Genomic DNA, 27,850 nt, shown 5'->3' on the forward strand with positions numbered 1-27,850 from the left:
ACGGGCTTCTCACTGTGGTGGCTTCTCTTGTTGCAGAGCACAGGCTCTAGGCACATGGGCTTCAGTAGTTGTGGCTCATGGGCTTAGTTGCTCCACAGTGTGTGGAATCTTTCCAGACCAGGGATCAAACCCATGTCCCCCTGCATTGGCAGGCAGATTCTTATCCACTGTACCACCAGGGAAGTCCATCAGTCAGTTATTTATGTGTGCATTTGTCTGTCTATCCGTTTAACACATTCACTGAGCTCCTCTTCCTTGGGGATGCCATGGTGACCTAGCCAGTCAGGGACACCAACTTCACTGTCTAGTGGATCCTGGGACAGTCATCTGCTGCTGCTGCTGCTAAGTCGCTTCAGTCGTGTCCGACTCTGTGTGACCCCATAGACAGCAGCCCACCAGGCTCCGCCGTCCCTGGGATTCTCCAGGCAAGAACACTGGAGTGGGTTGCCATTTCCTTCTCCAGAATGCATGAAAGTGAAAAGTGAAAGTGAAGTCGCTCAGTCGTGTCTGACTCTTCGCGACCCCATGGACTGCAGCCTACCAGGCTCCTCTGTCCATGGGATTTTCCAGGCAAGAGTACTGGAGTGGGTTGCCATTGCCTTCTCCGTCTGTGCCATCTAATATCCTGCATATGCTGAGTTCAGTTGTGTGGCAGAATGGGGCTTTTAAAATTTTTTTATTTGTTTTTAATTGAAGGGCTAATTGTTTTACAATGTTCTGTTGGTTTTTGCCATACATCAACATGAATCAGCCATAGGTATACATATGTCCCCTCCCTCTTGAACCTCCCTCCCACCTCCCACCTCTCTCTACCCCTCTAGGTAGTTACAGAGCAGAATGGGGCTTTTTAGGAATTCCCCCTCTAATGCTCACAGTGTGCACACTTCTCTTTCCTGCTCTCACACTGAGCTAGCCTTCTCTGCATTGAGAGCAGTGGGTGCTTGAGCCTTCTGCCCTGCCCACCCCCCTAGCCCTTGCTTTCTGGGTGCTAGTGCTGTCTCCATGCAATGCACCTGGGCAAGGATTCAGAGAGGCTGGGCTGAACTGCACCAAGGATAGAACCTATATGTCCTCCCTCTTTCCCTCCTTCATTTCCTTTTCCCCTCCCTCCCTCCCTGCTTCCTTTTCTCCCTCCCTCCTTCCCTGCTTCCTTTTCTCCCTCCTTCCCTTCTGTCTTCCTTCCCAGTAAGAGTTTTTTTTTTCTTATTTTCTTTTCTTTAGTAAGAGTTTTTAAGTGACTGGTGGATACTGGAAAAGCACAGGAGAACAGAATAGATAGGGATTTGGGCTGTCTGTCTGGTGGGCTGATCTGTGTTCTAGAAGAAATGTCCTTGTTAAATATGTGCTCAGGTGCATAGAGTGTTAGAGAGTGGGTGTTTTCTGTACTCCCTTCCTGCCTTCTTCTCTACACGCAGCAGCAGGTAGGGACCAGAGCCTCTTACCCCCTTGACTTCCCTCCTCTCCCTTTCAGCCTAGGGGTGAGTACTATCTCAAGTTTTGTCAGAGCTCTGTTCCAGTAAGAGCTTTGAAAAGAGGGAGCCCCGCCTACATGGGGCAGGACTGAGTGCATTCTGTGTCTCTTCTCACCTTCCTGAATATTTATGGAGTTTCTGCCATGTGTCAGGCACTGTGTTGAGGATCCAGTAAGGAACCAGGCAGGCAGAATCACGGGATGTGCCCTCTGCTGGGCATCTTTAGGAGAAACCCATGTCCACAATACAGATGGGTGCAAATGCTGAGAGTGCCAAAGTGTGAACCTAGCTATTTCCCCCCATCCATGGAGGGCACCCTCACCCACTGCCCTCTGAGGATGGAAAGATGTGCACGATTGTCGAGAAGCTTCTTGCCTACAGGATGTGTAGGAGTTTGCACTCATAAGTTGTCCCTGATCTTCCAGGACCTGCAGATAGGACTGTGAGCTTCCTTAAGATGCCTACTTCATACTGTGCTTGAATTGGATGTGGGTAAAGGGCAGGGGACTCTTCTTACTGTTCATCTTATATGCACAGCACACAGTATGGAGACGAGAACAGCCTAGATCTTAATATTACTGTACTATTTCCATCTCTCTCTGTTTCCTTGTCTGTCTCTCCTAGGGCATGTAGGTGTATGTTTGAATTTCCTCCATCTCTCCTGTCCTTGGTACCTGGGCCTAAGTATTCTCACTGTAGTGCTCCAATACAAGGATTCTAAGAGGGTGAGTCTTAGGACATATATATATATGGAATCCAGAAAGATGGTACTGATGAACCTATTTGCAGGGCAGCAGTGGAGACACAGACATAGAGAACAGACTTGTGGACACAGTGGGGGAAGAACAGGGTGGGGTGGATTGAGAGAGTAGCATGGAAATGTATACATTACCATATGTAAACATAGATAGCCTGTGGGAATTTGCTGCGTGATGCAGGGAACTCAAACCTGGTGCTCTGTGACAACCTAGAGGGTGGGATGGGGTGGGAGGTGGGAGGGAGGTTCAAGAGGGAGGGGACATATGTATACCTATGGCTGATTCATGTTGATGTATGGCAGAAACCAACACAATATTGTAAAGCAATTATCCTCCAATTAAAAATAAATTTAAGAAAGAAAAGTGTGCATTGTGATCATATAAGAGGACCATTCAGCTTTCCATCACTTCCCTCAGATTTGGTCACTTTTCGAGCAGTTATTTAGGGAGCATTTATAATGTGCCTGCTACTGTGCTGGTTGCTAGAAAAACTGCTCAACATGATAGACAGCACTGGATGTTTGGCCTTGTGGACACATATTGGAGTTTCTTAGAAACTTTTCGTATGTTCTCCATCCACCTTTTGACTTTGTACATGTTTAGGCTTCCCCTGAAGTTCAGTCAGTAAAAATATCTACCTTCAATGTGGGAGACTTGAGTTCAATTCCTGGGTTGGGAAGATCCCCTGGAGAAGAAAATGGCAACCCACTCCAGTATTCTTGCCTGGAGAATCCCAATGGACAGAGGAGCCTGGCAGGCTACAGTCCATGGGGTCACAAAGTTGGACACAACTTAGTGACTAAACCACCACCACAACCACGTTTGAGTGTAGAGAGAAGCAGAGGGTATTGTGCTCGAGTTCGTAATTGGTGTCAGTTGCACATTTTGTCTCCTGGAAATGAGGGGACAGTCTAGTGAGTCACACCGTCTGGGATCAATCTTTAAGAGAAAAGAGGGAGGGGATGGAGAATGCAGATTTAGTCCAGCATCTTTAGGTGGTCTTAGGAGTATTCTCAAGTGTACTCTCCACTTCAATTAGGCCAATCTATTCATTCCTACCTTTCTTTTTTTTAATTTATATTTTTTATTGAAGGATAATTGCTTTACAGAATTTTGCTGTTTTCTGTCAAACCTCAACATGAATCAGCCATAGGTATACATATATCCCCTCCCTTTTGAACCTCCCTCCCATCTCCCTCCCCATCCCACCCCTCTAGGTTGATACAGAGCCCCTGTTTGTTTGAGTTTCCTGAGCCATACAGCAAATTCCCGTTGGCTATCTATTTTACATATGGTAATGTAAGTTTCCATGTTACTCTTTCCATATCTCACCCTCTCCTCCCCTCTCCCCATGTCCATAAGTCTGTTCTCTATGTCTGTTTCTCCATTGTTGCCCTTAAATAAATTCTTCAGTACCATTTTTCTAGATTCCATATATATGTGTTAGAATACAATATTTATCTTTCTCTTTCTGACTTACTTCACTCTGTATAATAGGTTCTAGGTTCATCCACCTCACTAGAACTGACTCAAATGCATTCCTTTTTTATGGCTGAGTAATATTCCATTGTGTATATGTACCACAACTTCTTTATCCATTCATCTGTTGATGGACATCTAGGTTGCTTCCATGTTCTAGCTATTGTAAATAGTGTTGCAATGAACAATGGGATACATAAATCTTTTTCAATTTTGGTTTCCTCAGGGTATATGCCTAGGAGTGTGATTGCTACATGGTGGTTCGAGTCCTAGTTTTTTAAGGAATCTCCATACTGTCTTCCATAGTGGCTGTATCAATTTACATTCCCACCAACAGTGCAAGAGTGTTCCCTTTTCTCCACACCCTTTCCAGCATTTATTGTTTGTAGACTTTTTGATGAGGGCCATTCTGACTGGTGTGAGGTGATATCTCATTGTAGTTTTGATTTGCATTTCTCTAATAATGAGTGATGTTGAGCATCTTTTCATGTGTTTGTTAGCCATCTGTATGTCTTCTTTGGAGAAATGTCTATTTAGGTCTTTTTCCCACTTTTTGATTGGGTTGTTTGTTTTTCTGGTATTGAGTTGTATGAGCTGCTTTATATATTTTGGAAATTAATCCTTTGTCAGTTGTTTCATTTGCTATTATTTTCTCCCATTCTGAGGGTTGTCTTTTCACCTTGCTTATAGTTTCCTTTGCTGTGCAAAAGTTTTTAAGTTTAATCAGGTCCCACTTGTTTACTTTTTTGTTTGTTTTATTTCCATTACTCTAGGAGGTGGGTCATAGAGGATCTTGCTTTGATTTATGTCATCAAGTGTTCTGCCTGTGTTTTCCTCTAAGAGTTTTATAGTTTCTAGTCTTATATTTAGGTCTTTAATCCATTTTGAGTTTATCTTTGTGTATGGTGTTAGGAAGTGTTCTAATTTCATTCTTTTACATGTAGCTGTCCAGTTTTCCCAGCACCATTTATTGAAGAGGTTGTCTTTGCCCCATTGTATATTCTTGCCTCCTTTGTCAAAAATAAGGTGCATGGGTTTATTTCTGGGCTTTCTATCTTGTTCCATTGGTCTATATTTCTATTTTGTGCCAGTACCATACTGTCTTGATGACTGTAGCTTTGTAGTATAGTCTGAAGTCAGGAAGGTGATTCCTCCAGCTCCATTCTTCTTTCTCAAGACTGCTTTGGCTATTCAGGGTCTTTGTGTTTCCATATGAATTGTGAAATTTTTTGTTCTAGTTCTGTGAAAAAAATGCCATATTGGTAATTTGATAGGGATTGCATTGAATCTGTAGATTGCATTTGGTAGTATAGTCATTTTCACAATATTGATTCTTCCTACCCAGGAACATGGAATATCTCTCCATCTGTTTATGTCATCTTTGATTTCTTTCATTAGTGTCTTATAATTTTCTGTGTACAGTTCTTTTGTCTCCTTAGGTAAGTTTATTCCTAGATATTTAATTATTTTTGTTGCAATGGTGAATGAGATTGATTCCTTAATTTCTCTTTCTGATTTTTCATTGTTAGTATATAGAAATGCAAGTGATTTCTGTGTATTGATTTTGTATCCTACAACTTTGCTAAATTCACTGATTAGCTCTAGTAATTTTCTGATACTATCTCTAGGGTTTTCTATGTACAGTATCATCTCATCTGCAAACAGTGAGAGCTTTAATTCTTCTTTTCTGATCTGGATTCCTTTTATTTCTTTTTCTTCTCTGATTGCTGTAGCTAGGACTTCCAGAACTATGTTGAATAATAGTGGCAACAGTGGACATCCTTGTCATGTTCCTGATCTTAGAGGGAATGCTTTCAGTCTTTCACCATTGAGAATAATGTTTGCTGTAAGCTTATCATATATGGCCTTTACTATGTTGAGGTAGGTTCCTTCTATGCCCATTTTTTGAAGAGTTTTAATCATAAATGGGTGCTGAATTTTGTCAAAGGCTTTTTCTGCATCTATTGAGATTATCATATAGTTTTTATCTTTCAATTTGTTAATATGGTGTATCACATTGATTGATTTGCATATATTGAAGAATCCTTGCATCCCTGGAATAAACCCAACTTGATCATGGTGTATGAGCTTTTTGATGTGTTGCTGAATTCTGTTTGCTAAAATTTTGTTGAGGATTTTTGCATCTATGTTCATCAGTGATTTCTTTCCACTAATTTTTGGGTTTTGTTGTTCTTCTTTTTCCAGTTGTTTTAGGTGTAAAGTTAGGTTGTCTATTTGATATTTTTCTTGTTTCTTGAGGTAGGATTGTATTGCTATAAAATTCCCTCTTAGAACTGCTTTTGCTGCATCCCATAGGTTTTGAGTTGTCATGTTTTCATTGTCATTTGTTTCTAGAAATTTTTTTATTTCCCTTTTGATTTCTTCAGTAACCTGTTGGTTATTTAGAAATGTGTTGTTTAATCTCCATGTGTTTGTGTTTCTTACAGTTTTTTTTTCTTGTAATTGATATCTAGTCTCATAGCATTGTGGTCAGAGAAGATGCTTGATATGATTTCAGTTTTCTTAAATTTACTGAGGTTTGATTTGTGACCCAAGATGTGGTCTATCCTGGAGAATGTTCCATGTGCACTTGAGAAGAAGGTGTATTCTTCTGCATTTGGATGGAATGTCCTGAAGATATCAATGAGATCCATCTCATCTAATGTATCATTTAAGACTTGTGTTTCCTTATTAATTTTCTGTTTTGATGATCTGTCCATTGGTGTGAGTGGGGTGTTAAAGTCTCCTACTATTATTGTGTTACTGTCAATTTCTCCTTTTATGTCTGTTAGTGTTTGTCTTATGTATTGAGGTGTTCCTATGTTGGGTGCATAGATATTTACAATTGTTATGTCTTCCTCTTGGATTGATCCCTTGATCATTATGTAGTGTCCTTCTTTATCTCTTGTAATAGTCTTTATTTTAAGGTCTATTTTGTCTGATATGAGGATTGCTACTCCAGCTTTCTTTTGCTTCCCATTTGCATGGAATATATTTTTCATCCTCTCACTTTCAGTCTATATGTGTCTTTAGGTCTGAAGTGGATTTCTTGTAGACAGCATATATATGGATCTTGTTTTTGTATCCATTCAGCCAGTCTGTGTCTTTTGGTTGGAGCATTTAATCCATTTACATTTAAAGTAGTTATTGATATATATGTTCCTATTGCCATTTTCTTAATTGTTTGGGGTTGATTTTGTAGACCTTTTTTCTTCTCTTGTATTTCTTGACTATATAAGTCCCTTTAACATTTGTTGTAAGCAGCTGGTTTGGTGGTACTGAATTCTCTTAACTTTTGCTTGTCTGAAAAGCTTTTTATTTCTCCATCAATTTTGAATGAGATCCTTGCCAGGTACAGTAATCTTGGTTGTAGATTTTTCCCTTTCAGTACTTTAAATATATCCTGCCATTCCCTTCTGGCCTGCAGAGTTTCTGCTGAAAGATCAGCTGTTAAGCATATGGGGTTTCCCTTGTATGTTACTTGTTGCTTCTCCCTTGCTGCTTTTAATATTCTTTCTTTGTGTTTAGTCTTTGTTAGTGTGATTAGTATGTGTCTTGGTGTGTTCTCCTTGGGTTGTCCTGTACGGGACTCTTCATGCCTCTTGGACTTGATTGACTATTTCCTTTTCCATGTTGGGGAAATTTTCAACTATAATCTCTTCAAAAATTTTCTCATACCCTTTCTTTTTCTCTTCTTCTTCTGGGACCCCTATAATTCAAATGTTGGTGCATTTGATATTGTCCCAGAGGTCTCTGAGACTGTCCTCAGTTCTTTTCATTCTTTTTACTTTATTCTGCTCTTCAGAAGTTATTTCCACCATTTTATCTTCCAGCTCACTGATTCGTTCTTCTGCTTCAGATATTCTGCTATTGATTCCTTCTAGAGTATTTTTAATTTCAGTAATTGTGTTGTTTGTCTCTGTATGTTTATTCTTTAATTCTTCTAGGTCTTTGTTAATTGATTCTTGCATTTTCTCCATTTTGTTTTCAAGGTTTTTGATCATCTTTACTATCATTATTCTGAATTCTTTTTCAGGTAGTTTGCCTATTTCCTCTTCATTTATTTGGACTTCTGTGTTTCTAGTTTGTTCCTTCATTTGTGTAGTATTTCTCTGCCTTTTCATTATTTTTTAACTTATTGTGTTTGAGGTCTCCTTTTCCCAGGCTTCAAGGAAAGTTGAATTCTTTCCTTGAAGAAGGTTGAATTCTTTCTTCCTTTTGGTTTCTGCCCTCCTAAGGTTGGTCCAGTGGTTTGTGTAAGCTTCATATAGGGTGAGATTTGTGCTGAGTTTTTGTTTGTTTGTTTGTTTTTCCTCTGATGGGCAAGGCTGAGTGAGGTGGTAATCCTGTCTGCTGATGATTGGGTTTGTATTTTTGTTTTGTTTGTTGTTTAGATGAGGGGCATCCTGCACAGGATGCTACTGGTGGTTGGGTGATGCTGGGTCTTGTATTCAAGTGGTTTCCTTTGTGTGAGTTCTCACTATTTGATACTCCCTAGGGTTAGTTCTCTGGTAGTCTATGGTCTTGGAGTCTCAGGGCTTGATCTCTGGTCAGGAACAAAGATTCCACAAGTGGTTTGTTATGGCATTAAGTGAGATTAAAACAAATATCCAAAAACGAGAAACCAAAGATGAACCCCAGACAAATGGCAGTTACAAAATCAGGCAAATAATAATTAAAATAATGGAATATACACATATACATATACACCCATGAGCAAAGTCAAAACAGTCCAACAAAAATAAAGTACAGTAGATTGACCAGCAAACAAAGGAAATCAAAAATTATATTTACCAGTTAAGAACAAAACTAACTAAAGCACAAACTAGAAAACAAAACTAAAGCAAGGTGCCAAGTGGGGAATAAAGCAATGAAAACAAAACTAGCAAATATGTTGAGAGGAAAGGAAAAAGAAAAGAAAGAAAGAATAGATATGCAAAGTTAAATAGAGGTAGATGAAGAAGATTTATATACATTAAAGATTAACTGCAAGGGGAAAAGAACAGTAGGAAAGGCAAACAAAGGAATAAATGTAGAAAAAATAATAGGTTTAAAAAATTAAAAATTAAAATTATAAAAAAGAAAAAAAAAACAGAAGAAGAAAAAGAAAAAAGGAAAAAAAAAAAAGGAAAACTCCACAGAACTGCAAAAGCCCAATGTAGAGGCAGAGGTTTATAACAATAAAAAGTGTGACTGAATATACACATATACATATACACCCATAAGCAAAATCAAAACAGTCCAACAAAAATAAAGTACAATAGATTGACCTGGTGAACAAAGGAAACCAAAAATTATATCTACCAGAACAAAACTAACTAAAGCACAAACTGGAAAACAAAAGCAAGGTGCCAATTGGGGAATAAAGCAATGAAAATTAAATAGAGGTAGATAAAGACTATTTATATATATTAAAGATTAACTGCAAGGGGAAAAGAACAGTAGGAAAAGCAAACAAAGGAATAAATGTAGAAAAAATAATAATAGGTTTAAAAAATTAAAAATTAAAATTAAAAAAAGAGAGAGAAAAAAAGGAAAACTCCACAGAACTGCAAAAGCCCAACATAGAGGCAGAGGTTTATAACAACAATAAAAAAATGTGACTGAGAAAAAAAAAGCTCAAAAGCTTAATTGGATTTCTTAGTGCCAATAAAATTGACAAGTAAACAGCAGGGGGTGGGGGGAGGAAAAAAAGAAGAACATCCAAAAGAATCTACAGAACAAGTCAAAAAATAAGAATAATAAATGTTTTTCTTGAGTCTCTGCTGTCAGAGTCCTTTCCCTCACTGGGAGTCACAGTCCACCTCACCTCCCTAGGATGCCCTCTGACACTGTGCTGATCTCTGGACCTGCTGTGGGGGCAGCTCAGATTCTAATCTGGTCCTACTCCTCTGTGTTCTTGCCTCCAAAGTCCACAGCTATCAGAACTAGTGTCTTTCTTTTGTGGGAGCTCTCAGTGACCTTTTATATATTCCATAGACACAGAGTCTGCCTAGTTGATCTGTGGATTTAATCTGCAGCTTGTACAGCTGGTGGGAAGGTTTTGGGTCTTCTTCCTTAGCCACACTGCCCCTGGGTTTCAATTGTGGTTTTATTTCCACCTCTGCATGTGGGTTGTCCACTGGGGTTTGCTCCTGAGGCTGCCCTGGAGGACTTGGGTTTGCCCCTGTGAGGGCCAGGTGTGGAGGTGGTGCAGCTGCTTGGGTCACAGGGGTTCTGGCAGCACCAGGTACTCAGGGGGGTTGGTGGCTAGGGCAGCAGGAAATATAGTGCTCTAGAAGGGTATGGCAACCAGTATTGGCCAATACGCTCCAGTATTCTTGCCTGGAGAACCCCCCTCCCTGACAGAGAAGCCTGGCAGGCCACAGTCTACAGGGTTGCAGAGTCAGACACGACTGAAGTGACCCTGTGTGCATAGATGCAAGACTTTTTTTGCCTGTGGCAGCTCTGCCCCAGTGAGAGTTGAGCGTGAAGGTGGTGCAGCTGCTTGGCTTGCGGGGACCCTGGTGGTGCCAAGTGTGCAGGGACACAGACTGCCTCCACTGCAGGAGTTATGGCCCTATCAGAGTCTTTTTTCCAGCCTTGGATAGCTGACAAGCAGAAGGCCTCTTTGGCCAGTCTTTCTCCATAGCTCCACCTGTTCAGGCACTTAGAGGGCTCCCTTGCCTGGGGTCCTTCTCTGTTGTTCAGCATGTCAGGCACATAGAGGGGCCCCCCTGGCTGGGGTCCTACTCTGTAGTTCAGTGCATCAGGCATTTGATGGGCCAGCCTCTCTATTGTTCAGCTGCCAATGCTGTGTTGTGGGGAGTAAGAGGCTATGGTGATGGCTCCACCCCCTACATGTGACTCAGCAGTATCGCCTTGCTTCCATGGCTGCCTGGCTTTCCTCCACAGGCATTTCCCACCACAATCTCCTCCCTCACATCCCCTTGATCTGTCTCTCTGCAGTCAACAGCAGCCCTCACCCTGGGATTGCTCCACAATCCCTAAACTCCAGCTCCCAGCCACTGCACCTTCCAGGGGACCAGCATTCCTGTCTGGGGTATGTATGGCTGCGGCAAGGACTGTCTGATTCTCATTCCATTTAGGCTGCCACAGATCAGCTGTTTCAGCCTTAAATGTTTCTCCTCTGACTCAGACAATTGCCCCATGTGGGGATCGGACCCCTGCTTCAGTTCCCCCACCCACCAAGGGCAGGTCCAGTCCTGCTAACACTCCTGTTTTTCCCCTAGTTCCTTCGTCCTACCGAGTTTTGCGTGGGTCTATATATTCTTTTCCACTGGTCAGGTACTCCTGTCTGCTCTCAGCTGGTGTTCTGCATGCACTTCTGTCTGAAGGTGTATTCCTGATGTATCTGTGGAGAGAGATGTATTCCATGTCCACCTATTCCTTCGCCATCTTGTTCTCCCATTCCTACCTTTCTTAATGCCTTTGTCCATTAAGTTTTGTGTGCCCTATAGCCCCATTTTGGTGACTCTTTGGCCTTGCTTTTCTTTTTCTCAGACTTCATATTTTTCTCGATGCACAGGGCCAGCACCATCAGCATTCCCTGGGACCTCATTAGGAAATCTAATGGTCAGGTCCCACCTCAGACTTAGAGGAATCAAAAGTTGGGGTGAGGTCAGGTAGGGGGCCTAGCAGTCTGTGTTTTAATGAACCCTTCAGGGGATTCTGATGCACTATGAACTTGGAGAATTGGTTTAAATAGCTTTAATAGAGATTTCTGTGTTCCACAGGATGATTTTTAAGAGTAAAAGTTTCCTTATGCGTAAACTGCCCATTTAGTTTCCTTTGATTTTTTTTAAAACTTAATAGATCTTTTTTTTTTAAGTGGTTTCAGGTTTACAGAAAAATTGAGCAGAAAGTACAGAGTTCCCATATACTTCCCCTACCTCAGTTTCCTCTGTTACTAATATCTTGAAGTTAATATATAGTATACTTGTTATACTTGATGGGCCAATATTAATGCATTATTATTAACTAAAGTCCAGAATTTCCCTGATAATTTCCCTGATAGCTCAGTTGGTAAAGAATCTGCCTGCAATGCAGGAGACCTGGGTTTGATCCCTGGGTTGGGAAGATCCCCTGGAGAAGGAAAAGGCTACCCACTCCAGTATTCTGGCCTGGAGAATTCCATGGACTATATAGTCCATGAGGACTGTATAGTCCATGGGGTCACAAAGAGTCAGACATGACTAAATGACTTTCACTTTTCACAAAGTCCAGAGTTTACCTTAGGGGGTTCCCTCTTTGTGTTTCATATTCCATGGGTTTGAACCAATGCATGTATCCATGATTAGGGTGTCATACAGAATATCTTCACTGCCCTAAAAATCCTCTGTGCTCCGCCTGTTCATTACTTCCTCTTCCCACACCCCTGACAGCCACTGGTCATTTTACTGTCTCCACAGTTTTGCCTTCCAGAATGTCATATAGTTGGAATCATACAATGTGTAGCCTTGTACAAATGGCTTCTTATACTTCTTTTAGAATGCCTCCATATCTTTTGGTGACTTGATAGCTCATTTATTTTTTTCACTGAATAATATCCCATTTTAAAGTTAATAATATTCCATTTTCCCATTACTATGGTTTGTCTATCCTTTCACCTACTGAAGAACATCTTGGTTTTTCCCAGTTTTGGCAATTATGTGTAAAGCTGCTATAAGCATCTGTGTGCAGGTTTTAGTATGGATGTAAATTTTCAAATCATTTGGGTAAACGCCAAGGTGCATGATTGCTGAATCGTATAATAAGAGTATGTTTAGTTTTGTAAGAAATAGTCAAAAGGTCTTCCAAAGTGAGTGTGCTGTTTTGCATTCCCACCAACAATGGAGAGTTTCTGTTGCAAAAAGTTATATTTTACTACGTCCGACTTAATTCATTTTGTATCCTTCCATGGTCAGAAATAACTTTGTTTATCCACCACATCTGGGATGAATATAATATTCTGTGTTCTGTTTAAAATCAACTCTAAAAGTTTTCCCTTGTAACTTACTGCAGTGTGGTATATGTTATAATTGTTTATTGTTTTCTATTTTGATATCTAGCAATCCAACTGTTTACTAAAAAGTGATTGAATCTTTTCTTATATTTGCTTTTGCTTGCTTTGCGTTGCTTCTGATTTATCAATTATTAAGTTTTAGAAACAGAATATATCCATTGGTAGAATCTCTATTCTTAATCCAGTGCTGTAAGGTTTTGGTGATTGTTTCTTTGTACAAGATTAAACACTGATGGGTTGTTTGCTATATTTACTTTTAAGAAAATATATATACTAGTAACCATGCCTACCTATTCTTCCAGGTGAAGTTCACTATAAATCTTTCAAGTTATCTAAAGAATGCCATGGGGACTCTAGATTAGTATATAGTTGTAATACAGTTCAGAATTCAAATTAGTGTCTGTCTCATTCTTACTGTATTTAAACTTTCTATCTAAGAACATGATGCATGTCGATTTATGTCATTCTTTTTTCCCTCATACTTGAATTTTATAAATTTTAAGGTAATATATTTTGTTTCAAGATTATGTCTCTATCATAAATAGATTTCAGCAGTAAAGAATCTGCCTGTGATGCAGAAGATGCACGAGGCCTGGGGTTCAATCCCTGGGTAGGGAAGATCCCCTGGAAGAGGGCATGGCAACCCACTCCAGTATTCCTGCCTAGAGAATCCCATGGACAGAGAAGCCTGGTGGGCTATAGTCCATAGGGTCGCAAAGAGTTGGACACAACTGAAGTGAATGAGCATGCAGCATATTGTGTTTCAAGATTATGTCTCTATCATAAATTGATTATACTTGTATTTTCTAGTTCTGTGATAGTTCATGGGAATGCGGTTGTTTTGTATACCTTATAATTTCTGAATTCATTTGTTACTTTTAGTTATTCTATATTAGCTAATATTCTTAGAGTTGTATAAATTTCCATTCGTGCAATCCAAACATCAAAATTGGATATGTATTCCTTTCCTATATACATTCCTCACTTTTTTCCTCTTAAAGTTTTATTTTACCATGTTAAATATACTAGGTAGCAGGAGGCATCATTGTCTTCCTGTATTAAGGGGAATGAGATTTTGCTTCTTGGTTTTAATTTAAATATTCTGTATCATGTTAAGAAACAAATTTTCCTCCTGGGATATTTTTCAAAATATTTCAATCTTGAATAGATACAATTTTTAAAAAATACAATCTTGACATCTGTTGAGATGATTATGGCCTTTTAAAAATCTATTAATCTGATAAATGATGTTGATAGATTCCTTGTGGTATCAATCTTGTATACTTAGAATAAACTCTTCTTATTTATGGTAGGCAAACTTTTCAGTGTAATGCTATATTCAGTTTCTTAAAGTTTATTTGGTGCTTTATGCATATATTCCAAAGTGAGAGTGATCTATAAATTTTGACTGGTGTCTTAAGGACAAGTGGCAGGCTCTTGTCCTTGAACTTCAGGGTGCTTCTCTAGGTATCTTGTTTGTCACTCTCTTGAAAGTCTTCCTCTAACAGGGTTCTATGGTATTTGAAGAATCTCTGTGGTAATTCCCTAGTGGTTCAGTGGTTGCTGCTGCTGCTGCTAAGTCACTTCAGTCGTGTCCGACTCTGTGTGACCCCATAGATGGCAGCCCATCAGGCTCCCCCGTCCCTGGGATTCTCCAGGCAAGAACACTGGAGTGGGTTGCCATTTTCAGTTCAGTTCAGTTCAGTCGCTCAGTCATGTCCGACTCTTTGCGACCCCATGAATTGCAGCACGCCAGGGCCTCCCTGTCCATCACCAACTCCCGGAGTTTACTCAAACTCATGCCCATCGAGTCGGTGATGCCATCCAGCCATCTCATCCTCTGTCGTCCCCTTCTCCTGCCCCCAATCCCTCCCAGCATCAGGGTCTTTTCCAGTGAGTCAACTCTTTGCATGAGGTGGCCAAAGTACTGGAGTTTCAGCTTCAGCATCAGTCCTTCCAATGAACACCCAGGACTGATCTCCTTTAGGATGGACTGGTTGGATCTCCTTGTAGTCCAAGGGACTCTCAAGAGTCTTCTCCAACACCACAGTTCAAAAGCATCAATTTTTCAGTGCTCAGCTTTCTTCACAGTCCAACTCTCACATCCATACATGACCACTGGAAAAACCATAGCCTTGACCAGACGGACCTTTGTTGGCAAAGTAATGTCTCTGCTTTTTAATATGCTATCTAGGTTGGTCATAACTTTCCTTCCAAGGAGTAAGCGTCTTTTAATTTCATGGCTGCAGTCAACCATCTACAGTGATTTTGGAGCCCCAAAAAATAAAGTCTGACACTGTTTCTACTGTCTCCCCATCTATTTCCCATGAAGTGGTGGGACCAGATGCCATGATCTCAGCTTTCTGAATGTTGAGTTTTAAGCCAACTTTTTCCCTCTCCTCTTTCACTTTCATCAAGAGGCTTTTTAGTTTCAGTGGTTAGGACTCTGCAATTTCACTGCAGGGGGCGCAGCTTCCATTCCTGGTTGGGGAACTAAGATCCCAAGTGTCATGGTGGTGGTATTAGTTGCTCAGTCGTGTCCAACTCTTGCGACCACAGACTGTAGCCCTCCAGGCTCCTCTGTCCATGGGTTTCTCCAGGCAAGAATACTGGAGTGGGTTGCCATTCCCTTCTCCAGAGGATCTTCCTGACCCAGGGATTGAACCCAGGTCTCCTGCACTGCAGACAGATTCTTTACTGTCTGAGCTACAGGGAAGTCTAAGCCTTATGGCACAGCCATCAGGGGCGGGGGAACAGAGTCTTTGAGAAATGCTAACGGAAGGTAGTATGTTACTATTTCAATTTTAATTTCTCAAGTTTTTAAAGCCCCTTTAATAAATTATCTACTTACCAATATCTTATGCCCTCTCTTCTGTTGGGATTCAGTTGCAGTAATTTGAACAATCTCTTTATATATCAAAGCTATTTGTCCTTTGGCAAAGTATTTTTAGGAAGTACTAGTTTGTTGTTTACTTCACTTCCACTTCTTTCATCTATCAGCATAGTCTCATCTGACTGTTTTGTCCTCTTCTTCCTTCTTAGCAATCGTGAGTATTGCCCAAGTATGGTTTATCCATTCTGTGTCTTTTCTTTCCTTTAACAATTCTCAAAGAGTGGTTTGAGCTTCTTGAGCCCAAGAGGTCTACAAAGGGGTAGCCTGTCAAAACTATTTTCATATTAATATTAAGACCCCCTTTCTCCTTTTCATTCTCATTTTCTCAAGAATGTTCAGTGGAGTTTTCTAGAGGTTGTATCACAGGTTCCCATGTCATTGCTGTGATGGCAAATCGAATATGTGTCCTCTTAAGGCAAACATTAAAAATATTTATGGAGGATTTCCGTGGTGGTCCAGTGGCTAAGACTCCATGTTCCCAATGCAGGGGACCCAGATTTGATCCCTGGTCAGATAACTAGATCCCACATGCTGCAACTAAAATCCTGCATGCCACAACTAAGACCTGGTGCAGCCAAATAAATAAAGCATACTAAAAAAAGAGGTTTGTGGGAATTCCTTGGTGGTCCAGTGGTTAGGACATTGTGGTTCCACTACAGGGGGCCTGGTCAGGGAACTAAGATCCTGCAAGCCATGTGGTGCAACCAAAAATATAAAAAATAAATAAATTTGTAAATTAAAAATTAAAAGGATTTGCAAAGTGCCTCTAAGTTTTTTTTAAAATATAGTTTTTTCCCCCAAAGTTAATGTTAACAAATAATTGGATGAGTTTGTTATATTTAAAAACATTAATAACTATTTATTTTAAATATTTCTGGGTTTGATTTCTAATTCAGTAAATATCTGTAGATATTAATAGAATCCTTGTAAATAAAAGTTCTTTAGGTCCCTCAATAATTTTGAACATTAAGGGAATCCTGAGGCCAAAAGATTTGAGGACTGCTGTTTTTGTACTGCCTGTGCTGAGTCCTGTCTTTTCTCCTAACACCTACTCATCTATGAGGATGACTCCCACATGAAGACCACACTGTGAGAAGAAGCACTATTATTCCCTCCTGGGATTTTTACTTGAAATTTTGACATGTGAAGAAGGTGCCTTGGGTTAAGGATTGGCCCAAACCTCTGAAATAAGGCACTTCAGCTAATATAATGCTAGGAAATATCTGTGCTTCTTGTTTAATCAAGTTTAGACAGTAACTATTTACTCCCTCATATGATATTCATATGCTTCTTCTATCATCCTCTATTTTTTATTTATATAATAGTTTTCTCTTGTTTACTTTTTAACCTTGACAGTGTACTTAAATCTCTACTGTCCTCTTAACACTTGAAAATAATTCTTGACTTTCTAATACAGTGATATTTTTATTCTTACTTTCTTCTTTCCTACACTACCTTTATGTCCTTCTTTCATCTGCCACTTTTACTCTGACATTCTCTCCTGTAAATGCTACCCATTGTTCTAAATTATAGACTAACTGTAAAAGCTGAAAATAAATAGATGTCAACAAAATCAACAAAAAAGAAATAAGGCACCTCAGAAACTACTATCCAAGATGTGCATTTCATTTCTGCCTCTCAAAATAAAGTAACTAAAGCAGGAATTATTTACTGAGTTCTGTCTTTGAGTCAAGCACTTAGTAACAAAAATTTAAGTCACTTTGTCCTCAAGCAGTTCAAAACATAGTAGGCAGAAAAAGGGTGAGTTTATGTGTGTGCTAGTTCTTAACCACCTTCAAGGTTATTCTTAGGGATGAGTTAATGTTCTTTCTATTAAGACTTGTGCTGTGCTTAGTTGCTCAGTCATGTCCAACTCTTTGGGACTTCATGGACTGTAGCCCACCAGGCTCCTTTGTCCATGGGGATTCTCCAGGCAAGAATACTGGAGTGGGTTGCCATGCCTTCCTCCAGGGGATCTTCCCAACCCAGGGATCAAACCCAGGTCTCCCACATTGCAGGTGGATTCTTTACCATCTGAACCACCAGGGAAGCCCAAGAATACTGGAGTGGGTAGCCTATCCCTTCTCCAGGGGATCTTCCTGACCCAGGAATCAAACCAGGGTCTCCTGCATTGCAGGTGGATTCTTTACCAGCTGAGCTATCAGGGAAGCCCCAAGACAATACTTATATCTTGGCAAATAGTATAACACCCTATTTAAACTCTTTGTTCCTCTTGTATCCTCCCTTTCCCACATTTGTGGTACCTGGCATATATTACTTACACAGAATGCTATGTGCAGGTAAACAGTTTTTGTTCTTGAGCAAAAATAAAAAATAGAACATTTCATTGTTTCTTCATGCTTGTTATCATTGGAGTATGTGGTATATTTTATATTTTTATTTGAAGGGTCATATGTATCATACTACTCATTGGTTTATATACTTGTTTTGCCAAATGGGCTAGTTGAGATGGAAATATTAATTTATTCATACCAACGTGTGTCACTGTCATTAGTTAAACAAGATGCTAGTACACCAGAATGTGGTACCACCTCACGAGTCAGAATGGCCATCATTAAAAAGTCTACAAGCACTAAATGCTAACGAAGGTGTAGAGAAAAGGGAACCCTGCTATACTTGTTGGTGGAAAAGCAAACTGGTGCAGTCACTATGGAGAACAGAATGGAGGTTCCTTAGAAAACTAAAAATAGAATTACCATGTGATCCAGCAATCCCTGGAATATACCTGGTCAATACTATAATTCAGAAAGATACATGCACCCCCATGTTCATAGCAGCACTGTTCACAATAGCCAAAACATGGAAACAACCTAAATGTCCATCAACACATGAATGGATAAAGAAGCTGTTGTGTGTGTGTGTTTGTGTGTATATAATGGAATACTACAGTCATAGAATGAAATAATGCCATTTGCAGCAACATGGATGCAACTAGAGATTATCATACTAAGTGAAGTAAGTCAGAAAGAGACAAATACCACATGATATCATTTATATGTGGAATCTAAAATATGACACAATGAACCTATCTACAAAACAGAAACAGACTCATAGACATAGAGAATGGACTTGTGTATGCCACGGGGGATGGGGGGAGGGAGAGGGATGGACTGGGAGTTTGGGGTTGGTAGATGCAAACTATTACATTTAGAATGGATAAACAACAAGGTCCTACTGTATAACATGGGAACTATCCTCAGTGTCCTAGAATAAACCGTAATGGAAAAGAATATTTAAAAAGAATATAAATATGTGTATAACTGAATCACTTCGCTGTACAGCAGAGTGGCACAACATGGTACATCAACTATATTTAAATTTTTAAAAAAGTGTTGTTGTTGTTTAGTTGCTAAGTCATGTCTGACTCTTTTGCGACCCCATGGACTGTAGCCTGCCAGGCTCCTCTGTCCATGGGATTTCCCAGGCAAGAACACTGGAGTGGGTTGCCATTTCCTTCTCCAGGGGATCTTCCCGACCCAGGGATTAAACCTGTGTCTCCTGCATTGCAGGTGGATTCTCTACCAGCTGAGCCACAAGGGAAGCCCAAGAATACTGGAGTGGGTAGCCTATCCCTTCTCCAGGGGAATCGAACCGGGGTCTCCTGCATTGTAGGCGGATTCTTTACCAACTGAGCTATTACTCCCCAACTAGATCACAAATTCCTTGAGAGCAGTGACAGGGTAACAAATGCTTTTTGTATCCTTAATCCTCTTCCCTCATAGTTGAAGGCATAAATTTATTGAGTGTTGGCTACATAAATATGTTGATTAGCTAATACCCTTCCTCCCCAACTAGAATCCTCCTCAATAAGTGTTTATTGAATACCTTCTCAGGAACAACACTAGAGTTGTTGAGACAACAGAAGTGAGAAGGACATGGTGTAGTCACAAGACTCAAGTGGAAGAGATTATGCAATCAGCATAGATGTCTGAACAAAGGGGGCTTTGAGGGAAAAGCCTGTTTGAGCTGGCCCTAGATGGATTGAAGGGGATTTCACCAGGCTGAAAAGAGGATGGCGGCTGGATGGGATTTCAGCTGGAATATCTGGACCCGACGAGCAAAGGCATGGAGATGTAGAAGTACAAGGCCTATGTGGAGTATAACAAATCTGTGGCAAGAGATAAGTCTGTCTGAGAAGATGGGATTTAGCTTTGATAGGGCTCTGAATGCCATGCTAAAAAAAAATGTAAACCTGACCCAGAGGCAAAAGAACCAGCTTATGATTTTAAGCAAGAAGGTGACAAAAGGCCCTGAAAATGTCAGCTATGTAATGCAGATATCAACCAAACAACATTTTTCCTTGTTTACCCTCCCCTGTAGCCCTCCATTGTGTGACAAGCCCTATAGTAATCCATTAGTTGGGATAATAAAACAAATCCCCTTTGTTCCTGGTCTACCCTAAATTCTGGCTGACCTCACGCATGTGACCATCTAGAGATTTGATTTATTCCAGATGTGCCATTCTCTGGACTGCATCTCATAGGGAAGCTCAAAAGTATTATGGAGAGAGCAATAGACTTGGAGTTCAACTAAATGCAGGATCAAATCTTAACTGTAGGAACTTTACATTATTTCCTCAGTATTCTGCTGCCTTAACTTTTCTTATGGAACTGTTTTATATCTGCAAAATAAAAACTAAAGACTACCATAATGTATTATCCACAGGCAAGATACCACTTTTGAGTTTTACTGATTATGGTTATTTTCTCTGTTGAACCCCAAGTCTGTTGCATCTGTTTTGCTTGATCTGCTTGCTTCTTATAATTTTCTTTTGTTGATACTTTATTTCTATATGCTTATTAAGGAAGTACTTTATAATCCAAACACTGAACCAGATAACTGCTGCAGGAAATGTTTGAAATGAGGCAGCTCAATTTAGCCAGATTGTTCTGTGTCAGTGGGTTACAGGAAGGAGTTTGTAAGGCCCCTATGGGGAAATGGAAAAGTTTTCCAGCTTCTCCTTTGTTGAGTCTTCATCGTGTAGTGTCATTATTTTGTTTTAATGAATTCCCAGAACAATAGGTACACCCTCTAAAAATATGACTACAGGACATATTCCAAAGCCAAATATAAATTATTTTTGGACTCCTCATACTTTTTCTTCTTATGATTTGTGTGGCTAATGTAGAATTGCTGGAACTGTGTGTTTTAAATCATTTCCTGGATGAAATATGTAACCAGTGAAGAGAGAGGGAAAGGATTCTGCATCGTTTTGCAGTTTTTTTTTTGCCTACTTTTCAGTGCTAGTCACTGGAATTCATGGGTGTTGGATGAATTTAAACAGAAAGAAAATTTCTCGAGTTCTTCTCATCAGCTAAAATGGTGCTTATTTTCTTTTAAGATTTCTAGAAACCTGGAATACCTACTGCTAAGATTGAGTGCTTTTATAGGTTTGTTGAACATAGTAAATCCCAGAGTTAGACCAATATTAAGTGTAGATATTGACTCTGATGCCATCTACATTTAAAAGGGAAAGTTGATTTGAGGGGTGAGGGCAGGGAACATGCCTTGTTTGGAGGTTATTATTTGTATTTAGGTTAAGGTTATTTCTGCTTGTTTCTGATCTTCATCCTGTTGGGTTTGAAACAGCAAAAGAAGTGTATACGGAGTTCTTGGGAATTTAGTTTCTGGAGCTTAAGATAGAGATGAGAGCTAGAGATAGTAGGTTTCCTTAAAGGATAAGGATACTCAGAGTAAGGCACGGTCAGATCCAGAGCAAAGTATAGAAACTGTTTTTTCTTAAGTAGAGAGTAAAGACAGTTCTTCCTGAATGACAGGAGGGAAGACTGAGAGATTCAGTTTCCTCTGTGTCCTTGTTGTTGTTGTTCAGTTGCTAAGTTGTGTCCAACTCTTTGCAACCCCATGGACTGGCAGCATGCCAGGCTCCTCCATCCTCCACTATCTCCCAGAGTTTGCTCAAATTCATGTCCACTGAGTCGGTGATATCATCCAACCATCTCATCTTCTGCTGCCCTCTTCTCCTTCTGCCTTCAGTCTTATCTCCCAGCATCAGGGTCTTTTCCAGTGAGTCAGCTCTTTGCATCAGGTGGCCAAAGTATTGGAGCTTCAGCATCAGTCCTTCCAATGAATATTCAGGGTTGATTTCCTTTAGGATTGACTGGTTTGATCTCTTTGCTGTCCAAGGGACTCTCAAGAGTCTTCTCCAGCACCACAATTCAAAAGCATCAATTCTTGGTGCTCAGCCTTCTTTATGGTCCAACTCTCACATCTGTACATGACTACTGGAAAAACCATAGCTTTGACTAGATGGACCTTTGTCAGCAAAGTGATGTCTCTGCTTTTTAATATGCTGTCTAGGTTTGTCATCATAGCTTTTCTTCCAAGGAGCAAGTGTCTTTTAATTTCATGGCTGCAGTCACCATCTGCAGTGATTTTGGAACCCAAGAAAATAAAATCTGTCACTGCTTCCACTTTTTCTCCTTCTATTTGCCATGAAGTGATGGAACCAGATGCCATGATCTTAGTTTTTTGAGTGTTGAGTTTCAAGCCAGCTTTTTCACTCTCCTCTTTCACCCTCATCAAGAGGCTCTTTAGTTCCTCTTTACTTTCTGCCATTAGAGTGGTATCATCTGCATATCTGAGGTTGTTGATATTTCTCCTGGCAATCTTGATTCCAGCTTGTGATTCATCCAGCCTGGCATTTCTCATGATGTACTCTGCATATAAGTTAAATAAGCAGGGTGACAATATACAGCCTTGACGTACTCCTTTCCCAGTTTTGAACCAGTCCATTTTTCCATGTTCAGTTCTAACTATTGCTTCTTGACCTGCATACAGGTTTCTTAGGAGGCAGGTAAGGTGATCTGGTATTCCCATCTCTTTAAGAATTTTCCACAGTTTGTTGTGATCCACACAGTCAAAGGCTTTAGCGTAGTCAATGAAGCAGAAGTAGATGTTTTTCTAGAATTCCCTTGCTTTTTCTATGATCCAACAGATGTTGGCAGTTTGATCTCTGGTTTCTCTGCCTTTTCTAAATCCAGCTTGTACATCTTAAAGTTCTTGGTTCATGTAATACTGAAGCCTTGCTTGAAAGATTTTGAGCATAACCTTGCTAGCATATGAAATGAGTACAATTGTACAGTAAGTTGAACATTCTTTGGCATTGCCTTTCTTTGAGATTGGAATGAAAACTGACCTTTTCCAGTCCTGTAGCCACTGCTGAGTTTTCCAAATTTGCTAGCATATTCAGTGCAGCACTTTTTATAGCATCATCTTCTAGGATTTGAAAATAGTTCAGCTGGAATTCCATCACCTTCACTAGTTTTGTTTGTAGTGATGCTTCCTAAGGCCTACTTGACTTCAACCTCCAGGATGTCTGGCTGTAGGTGAATGACCACACTGTCAAGGATCATTAAGACCTTTTTGGTACAATTTTTCTGTGTATTCTTGTCACCTCCTCTTAATCTCTTCTGCTTCTGTTAAGTCCTTACTGTTTTTGTCCTTTATTGTGCCTTCTTGGAACTACATTGCCTTCTTGCATTTCTTTCTCTTTGAGTAGGTTTTAGTCACTACCTCCTGTACAATGTTACAAACCTTTGTCCATAGTTCTTCTAGCACTCTATCAGATCTAATCCCTTGAGTCTATTCATCACCTCCACTGTATAATCATAAGGGATTTGATTTAGGTCATATCTGAATGGCCTAGTGGTTTTCCCTACTTTCTTCAATTTAAGCCTAAATTTTGCAATAAGGAGCTCATGATCTGAGCCACAGTCAGCTCCAGGTCTTGTTTTTGCTGACTGTATAGAGCTTCTCCATCTTTGACTGCAAAGAATATAATCAATCTGATTTTGGTATTGACCATCTGGTGATGTCCATGTGGAGAATTGTCTCTTGTGTTACATGGTAAGGGTAGCAGTGCACTATATCTGGAGGGTAACTGAATATGTTAAGTAGTTTGCGTGTCTATATTATTTAAATAATAACATAAAATAAGACATAGGAATAAATGGTAACCCAAAAGTTGAAGACTACCTAAATGTCTAGCAACTGATAAATGAATCAATAAAATGTGGTATATCCATACAATAGATATTATTTAGTCCTGAAAAGAAATGTAGACTGATACATATTACAGCATGGTTGAGCCTTGAAAAAAATATGAGAAGTGAAAGAAGCCAGACACAAAGGGCTACATACTATATGGTTACATTTATATGAAATATCCAGAGTTAGCAAATCCACAGAGAGAAAGAAAATAGAGGTTATAAGGAGCTGGGGTAAGAGGGAGACGGGAAGTTACATTTATTGCATAGTGAGTTTCTGTGTGAGATGATGAAAAATTTCTGGAAATGAAGAGTGATGATGATTGCGTGTCATTGCAAATCTGCTGATTGCTATTGAATTGTCAGTTTAAAGTGGTTTAAGTGGTAAATTATTTTACGTGTATTTACCACAATAAAAAAAAAGAATAAGTGGTAAGGGGTTTGGAACTCATTGTAATAAACCTCCTGTTTTTCTTTTTGTGCAGGAGCCATGGATCACAGAGGCTTTCACCAGGGGAGTTTTAATAGCTTCCAAAGTAGCTCCAGTGATGAAGACTTGATGGACATACCAGGGACAGCCATGGATTTCTCCATGAGAGATGATGTTCCTCCTTTAGATGGAGAAATAGAAGGTATATTATTACTCCTGATGATAATTTATCTTTTTCAAAATTATTTCTAATGTATATACAATAATATTAATTTATCTACTGGTACCCAATCCTGTGAGTTTTAACATGTGTGTAGATTACTTGTAACCCCTCCCAACAACAGGATATAGAATAGTTAAACACTTCCAAAGAATTCCTTCTTCTTAGCCTTTGCACTCAGACCTCCCCTACGCCCAGCCCCTGGTAACCACTGATTTGTTCTCTGGCCCATAGTTTTTCCTTTTCGAGAATGTCATATACATGGAGTCACATAGTATGTCAGCTTTTTATTTTGCATTTTTGACTGTGCTGGGTCTTCGTTGCCACTTGGGCTTTCTCTAGTTGAGGCAAGTGGGGGCCGCTCTTCATTGTGGTGCATGGGCTTCTCATTGTGGTGGTTTCTCTTGTGGCACACGGGCCCTAGAGCACACAGGCTTCAGTAGTTGCAACTCTCGGTCTCTAGAGTGCAAGCTCAGAAGTTGCTCCGCAGCTTGTGGGATCTTCCTGGACCAGGGATCAAACCTGTGTCCCTGCATTGGCAGACAGATTCTTAACCACTGGACCACCAAGGAAGACCAGTATGTCCACTTTTGAGACTGACTTCATTTACTCAGCTTAATGCTTTGGAGATTCACCCAAGTTGTTCATTCCTTGCTGAATAGTATACCCCAGAGTGAAATCACTGAATAGTGTGATAAATGTGTGCTGAACTTTATAAGAAGCTGCTGAACCATTTTCCACAGTGGCTGTACCATTTTGCATCTGAGCTAGCCACCTTTGGTAGGTAGTTCCACTTGTCCTGCATTCTCCACAGCTTTTGGTATTTTCATTAATTTTTATTTTAACCATTCTAACAGCTATGTAGTGTTATCTCATGATGGTTTAATTTCATTTTCCTAATGGCTTATGATTTTGAACATCATTTCATGTGCGTATTTGCCAAATTTATATCCTCTGATGAAATGTCTGTTCAAATCCTTTCCCCCTTTTATAATTTTTTTTTATTATCTGGAATATATTTATGAATGGAGAATTCCTCGTATGTATTGTTTGGTTATCCAGTAATGTCATTCTTTTCATTGGCTACATATAATTTCATGGGCTAGCTATAGCATAGTTTATTTAACTAAGCTTCTATTGATGCACATTTCAGTTGTTTACAATATTTTCCTATTTGTGTGTGTATGTGTGTGTGGGGGGGTATGTATCTTTTAAGTGTATGAGAGCATTTTTGTAGCATGACTGTGTAAGAGTGTGTATTTCCCCACCACCTTACTGGTGCTAAATATTATAATTATTTTTTCATCTTTACAATATGATGAAATAAATATATCTCCATTATTTTAATTTTTACTTTTCTAAATTAATGAACTTGAGCATATTTTCATGTTTATTAACCATTTAAATTTCTTTTTCTGGGAAATTCCCTGGTGGTCCAGTGGTTCAGACTTTACTTTCTCACTGCCAGGAGCCTGGGTTCAATCCCTGGTTGAGGAACTAAGATCCCACAAGCCCCATGACATGGCCAAAAAAAATTCTTTTTCCGAAAGTTTCCTGTTCATACGATGTTCCTGTTTTTCTAATGGGCTATCTTATTTTTTTTATAAGAGCCCTTTATAGCTCAGTTGGTAAAGAATCTGCCTGCAATGCAGGAGACCCCGGTTTGATTCCTGGGTTGGGAAGATCCACTGGAGAAGGGATAGGCTACCCACTCCAGTATTCTTGGGCTTCCCTTGTGGCTCAGCTGGTAAAGAATCCGCCTGCAATGTGGGAGACCTGGGTTAGATCCCTGGGTTGGGAGATCCCCTGGAGAAGGAAAAGGCTACCCACTTCAGTGTTCTGGCCTGGAGAATTCCATGGACTACAGCCCATGGGGTCACAAAGAGTCGGACATGACTGAGCGACTTTCACTTTATATCATTATTCTTAATCTTTTTTCTAATGTAGGTTGAAATATATTTTTTCTCTTCCTGGTTTGCCTTTGTTAGCTTTGTTTTTTTAATATTCAAATATTTTAAACTTTGTATTTAGCTACATGTGTATAAACTTTGTATATACCTTTTGTATCTGCTGCATTTCTTGTTATAATTAGAAAGGACTGTATCACTTTAAGATTAAATTTAGGTACTTAAAACTGTTGTCTGTTTCTTTAAGTTACTGGGATTGCCATTCTCAAAGTGAAGTCATGGGGCAAGAAACTACTGTCAGAATTCATTATTTAGCAAATTTGTGTTAAGAGCATATGACATTGCAGTTATTTTTCTAGGTTCTGGGAATTACCAAGGCTTTAAGACACCATACCTGCATTCATGAAGTTGATTCTAGCTAGCCTAACAGAAACATAAGTATTTATGACAGTATCTATCTCTTAGAGTTGTTTTCAGGATTAAATGAGATGATAATATATCAAATGCTTATGTACCTAGCATCAAGTTAATGCTCAATAAAATGTTAGCTATCATCATCATCATTATTTTATGTCTATTATAACCCTATATTATAAGTGCTATAGCTCTTATAAGAACTTAGCAGAGAACGCATTCTGTGTGTGGGGAGGGGGGGGGACTGGAAAAATTTTCACAGAAAAGGTGTGTTTGAGAAGGGCCTTGGAAGATAAGTTACTTTGTAGGAGGAAGAGCATTCAAGGCAGAAAGTAAGCTTTTACAGAGCAGCAAACATAATATATAGAGGTGTAAAATGGAAGATATAAGCCTAAATAAGTAAATTTGGGTTTTGAATGTCATGCTGAGAAGTTTGAATGAACCTTATTGTCACTGTGAGGACAAACTCCTTCACATACTCATCGAGCACTTGCTATGAACCAGATACTGCTATAGGCACTAGGAATACAGTGGCTGGATTAACATAGATAAGATCCAAGCTGATCTGGAATTTAGATCTAGTTGGATAAATAAACAGACAGATTCTCTAGTTAATTATGACAATAGATGATAACCGGGAATAATACTGTAGTTGGAAAGGTCAGGAAAGGCTTCTCTGAGGGGAGGTGAACAACTTGGGATGAATATACCAGTATGAAAAACATGGATTCAAAAGGATAACAAGGGGCTTTCCTGGTAGCTCAGTGGTAAAGAATCTGCCTACCAGTGCAGGAGACACAGGTTTGATCCCTGATCCAGAAAGATTCCACATGCCGTGGAGCAACTAAGCCTCTGCACCACACTATTGAGCCTGTGCTCTAGAGCCTGGGAGCCACAACTACTGAGCCTACGTGCCCTACAGCCCATTCTCTGCAACAAGAGAAATCACTGTAATGAGACGCCCGCATGCCGCAACTAGAGTAACCTCCACTCGCCGCAACTAGACAAGAGCTTGCACAGCGATGAAGACCTTGCAAAGCCAAAAATAAATACACGCCACAACTAAAGTAACCTCCACTCGCCGCAACTAGACGAGCTTGCACAGCAATGAAGACCTTGCAAAGCCAAAAATAAATGAATGAGTAAATAAATAAATTTTAAATAAAGATAACAAGAAATTTGCCTGGTAAAGTTACCTCAGGGCAGTGACAGTAGAAGAGAGCCCCTGAATTTAAAGTTCATAAGA

The 27,850-nt window shown here is 39.7% G+C and overlaps 1 protein-coding gene across 1 annotated transcript in view; it reads left to right on the forward strand.

Moving 5' to 3' along the window:
• CLCN5 (chloride voltage-gated channel 5) overlaps positions 1-27,850 on the forward strand; it is a 186,196-nt gene that overhangs the window by 111,399 nt on the left and 46,947 nt on the right. The window contains exon 3 of the mRNA XM_020897507.2: positions 24,119-24,265. Within this exon, the coding sequence (XP_020753166.1) occupies positions 24,119-24,265 (147 nt within the window). The remainder of the gene's footprint in view (positions 1-24,118; positions 24,266-27,850) is intronic.

The sequence above is a fragment of the Odocoileus virginianus genome, unplaced genomic scaffold (assembly GCF_023699985.2).
Source record: "Odocoileus virginianus isolate 20LAN1187 ecotype Illinois unplaced genomic scaffold, Ovbor_1.2 Unplaced_Contig_22, whole genome shotgun sequence".
NCBI lineage: Eukaryota > Metazoa > Chordata > Mammalia > Artiodactyla > Cervidae > Odocoileus > Odocoileus virginianus.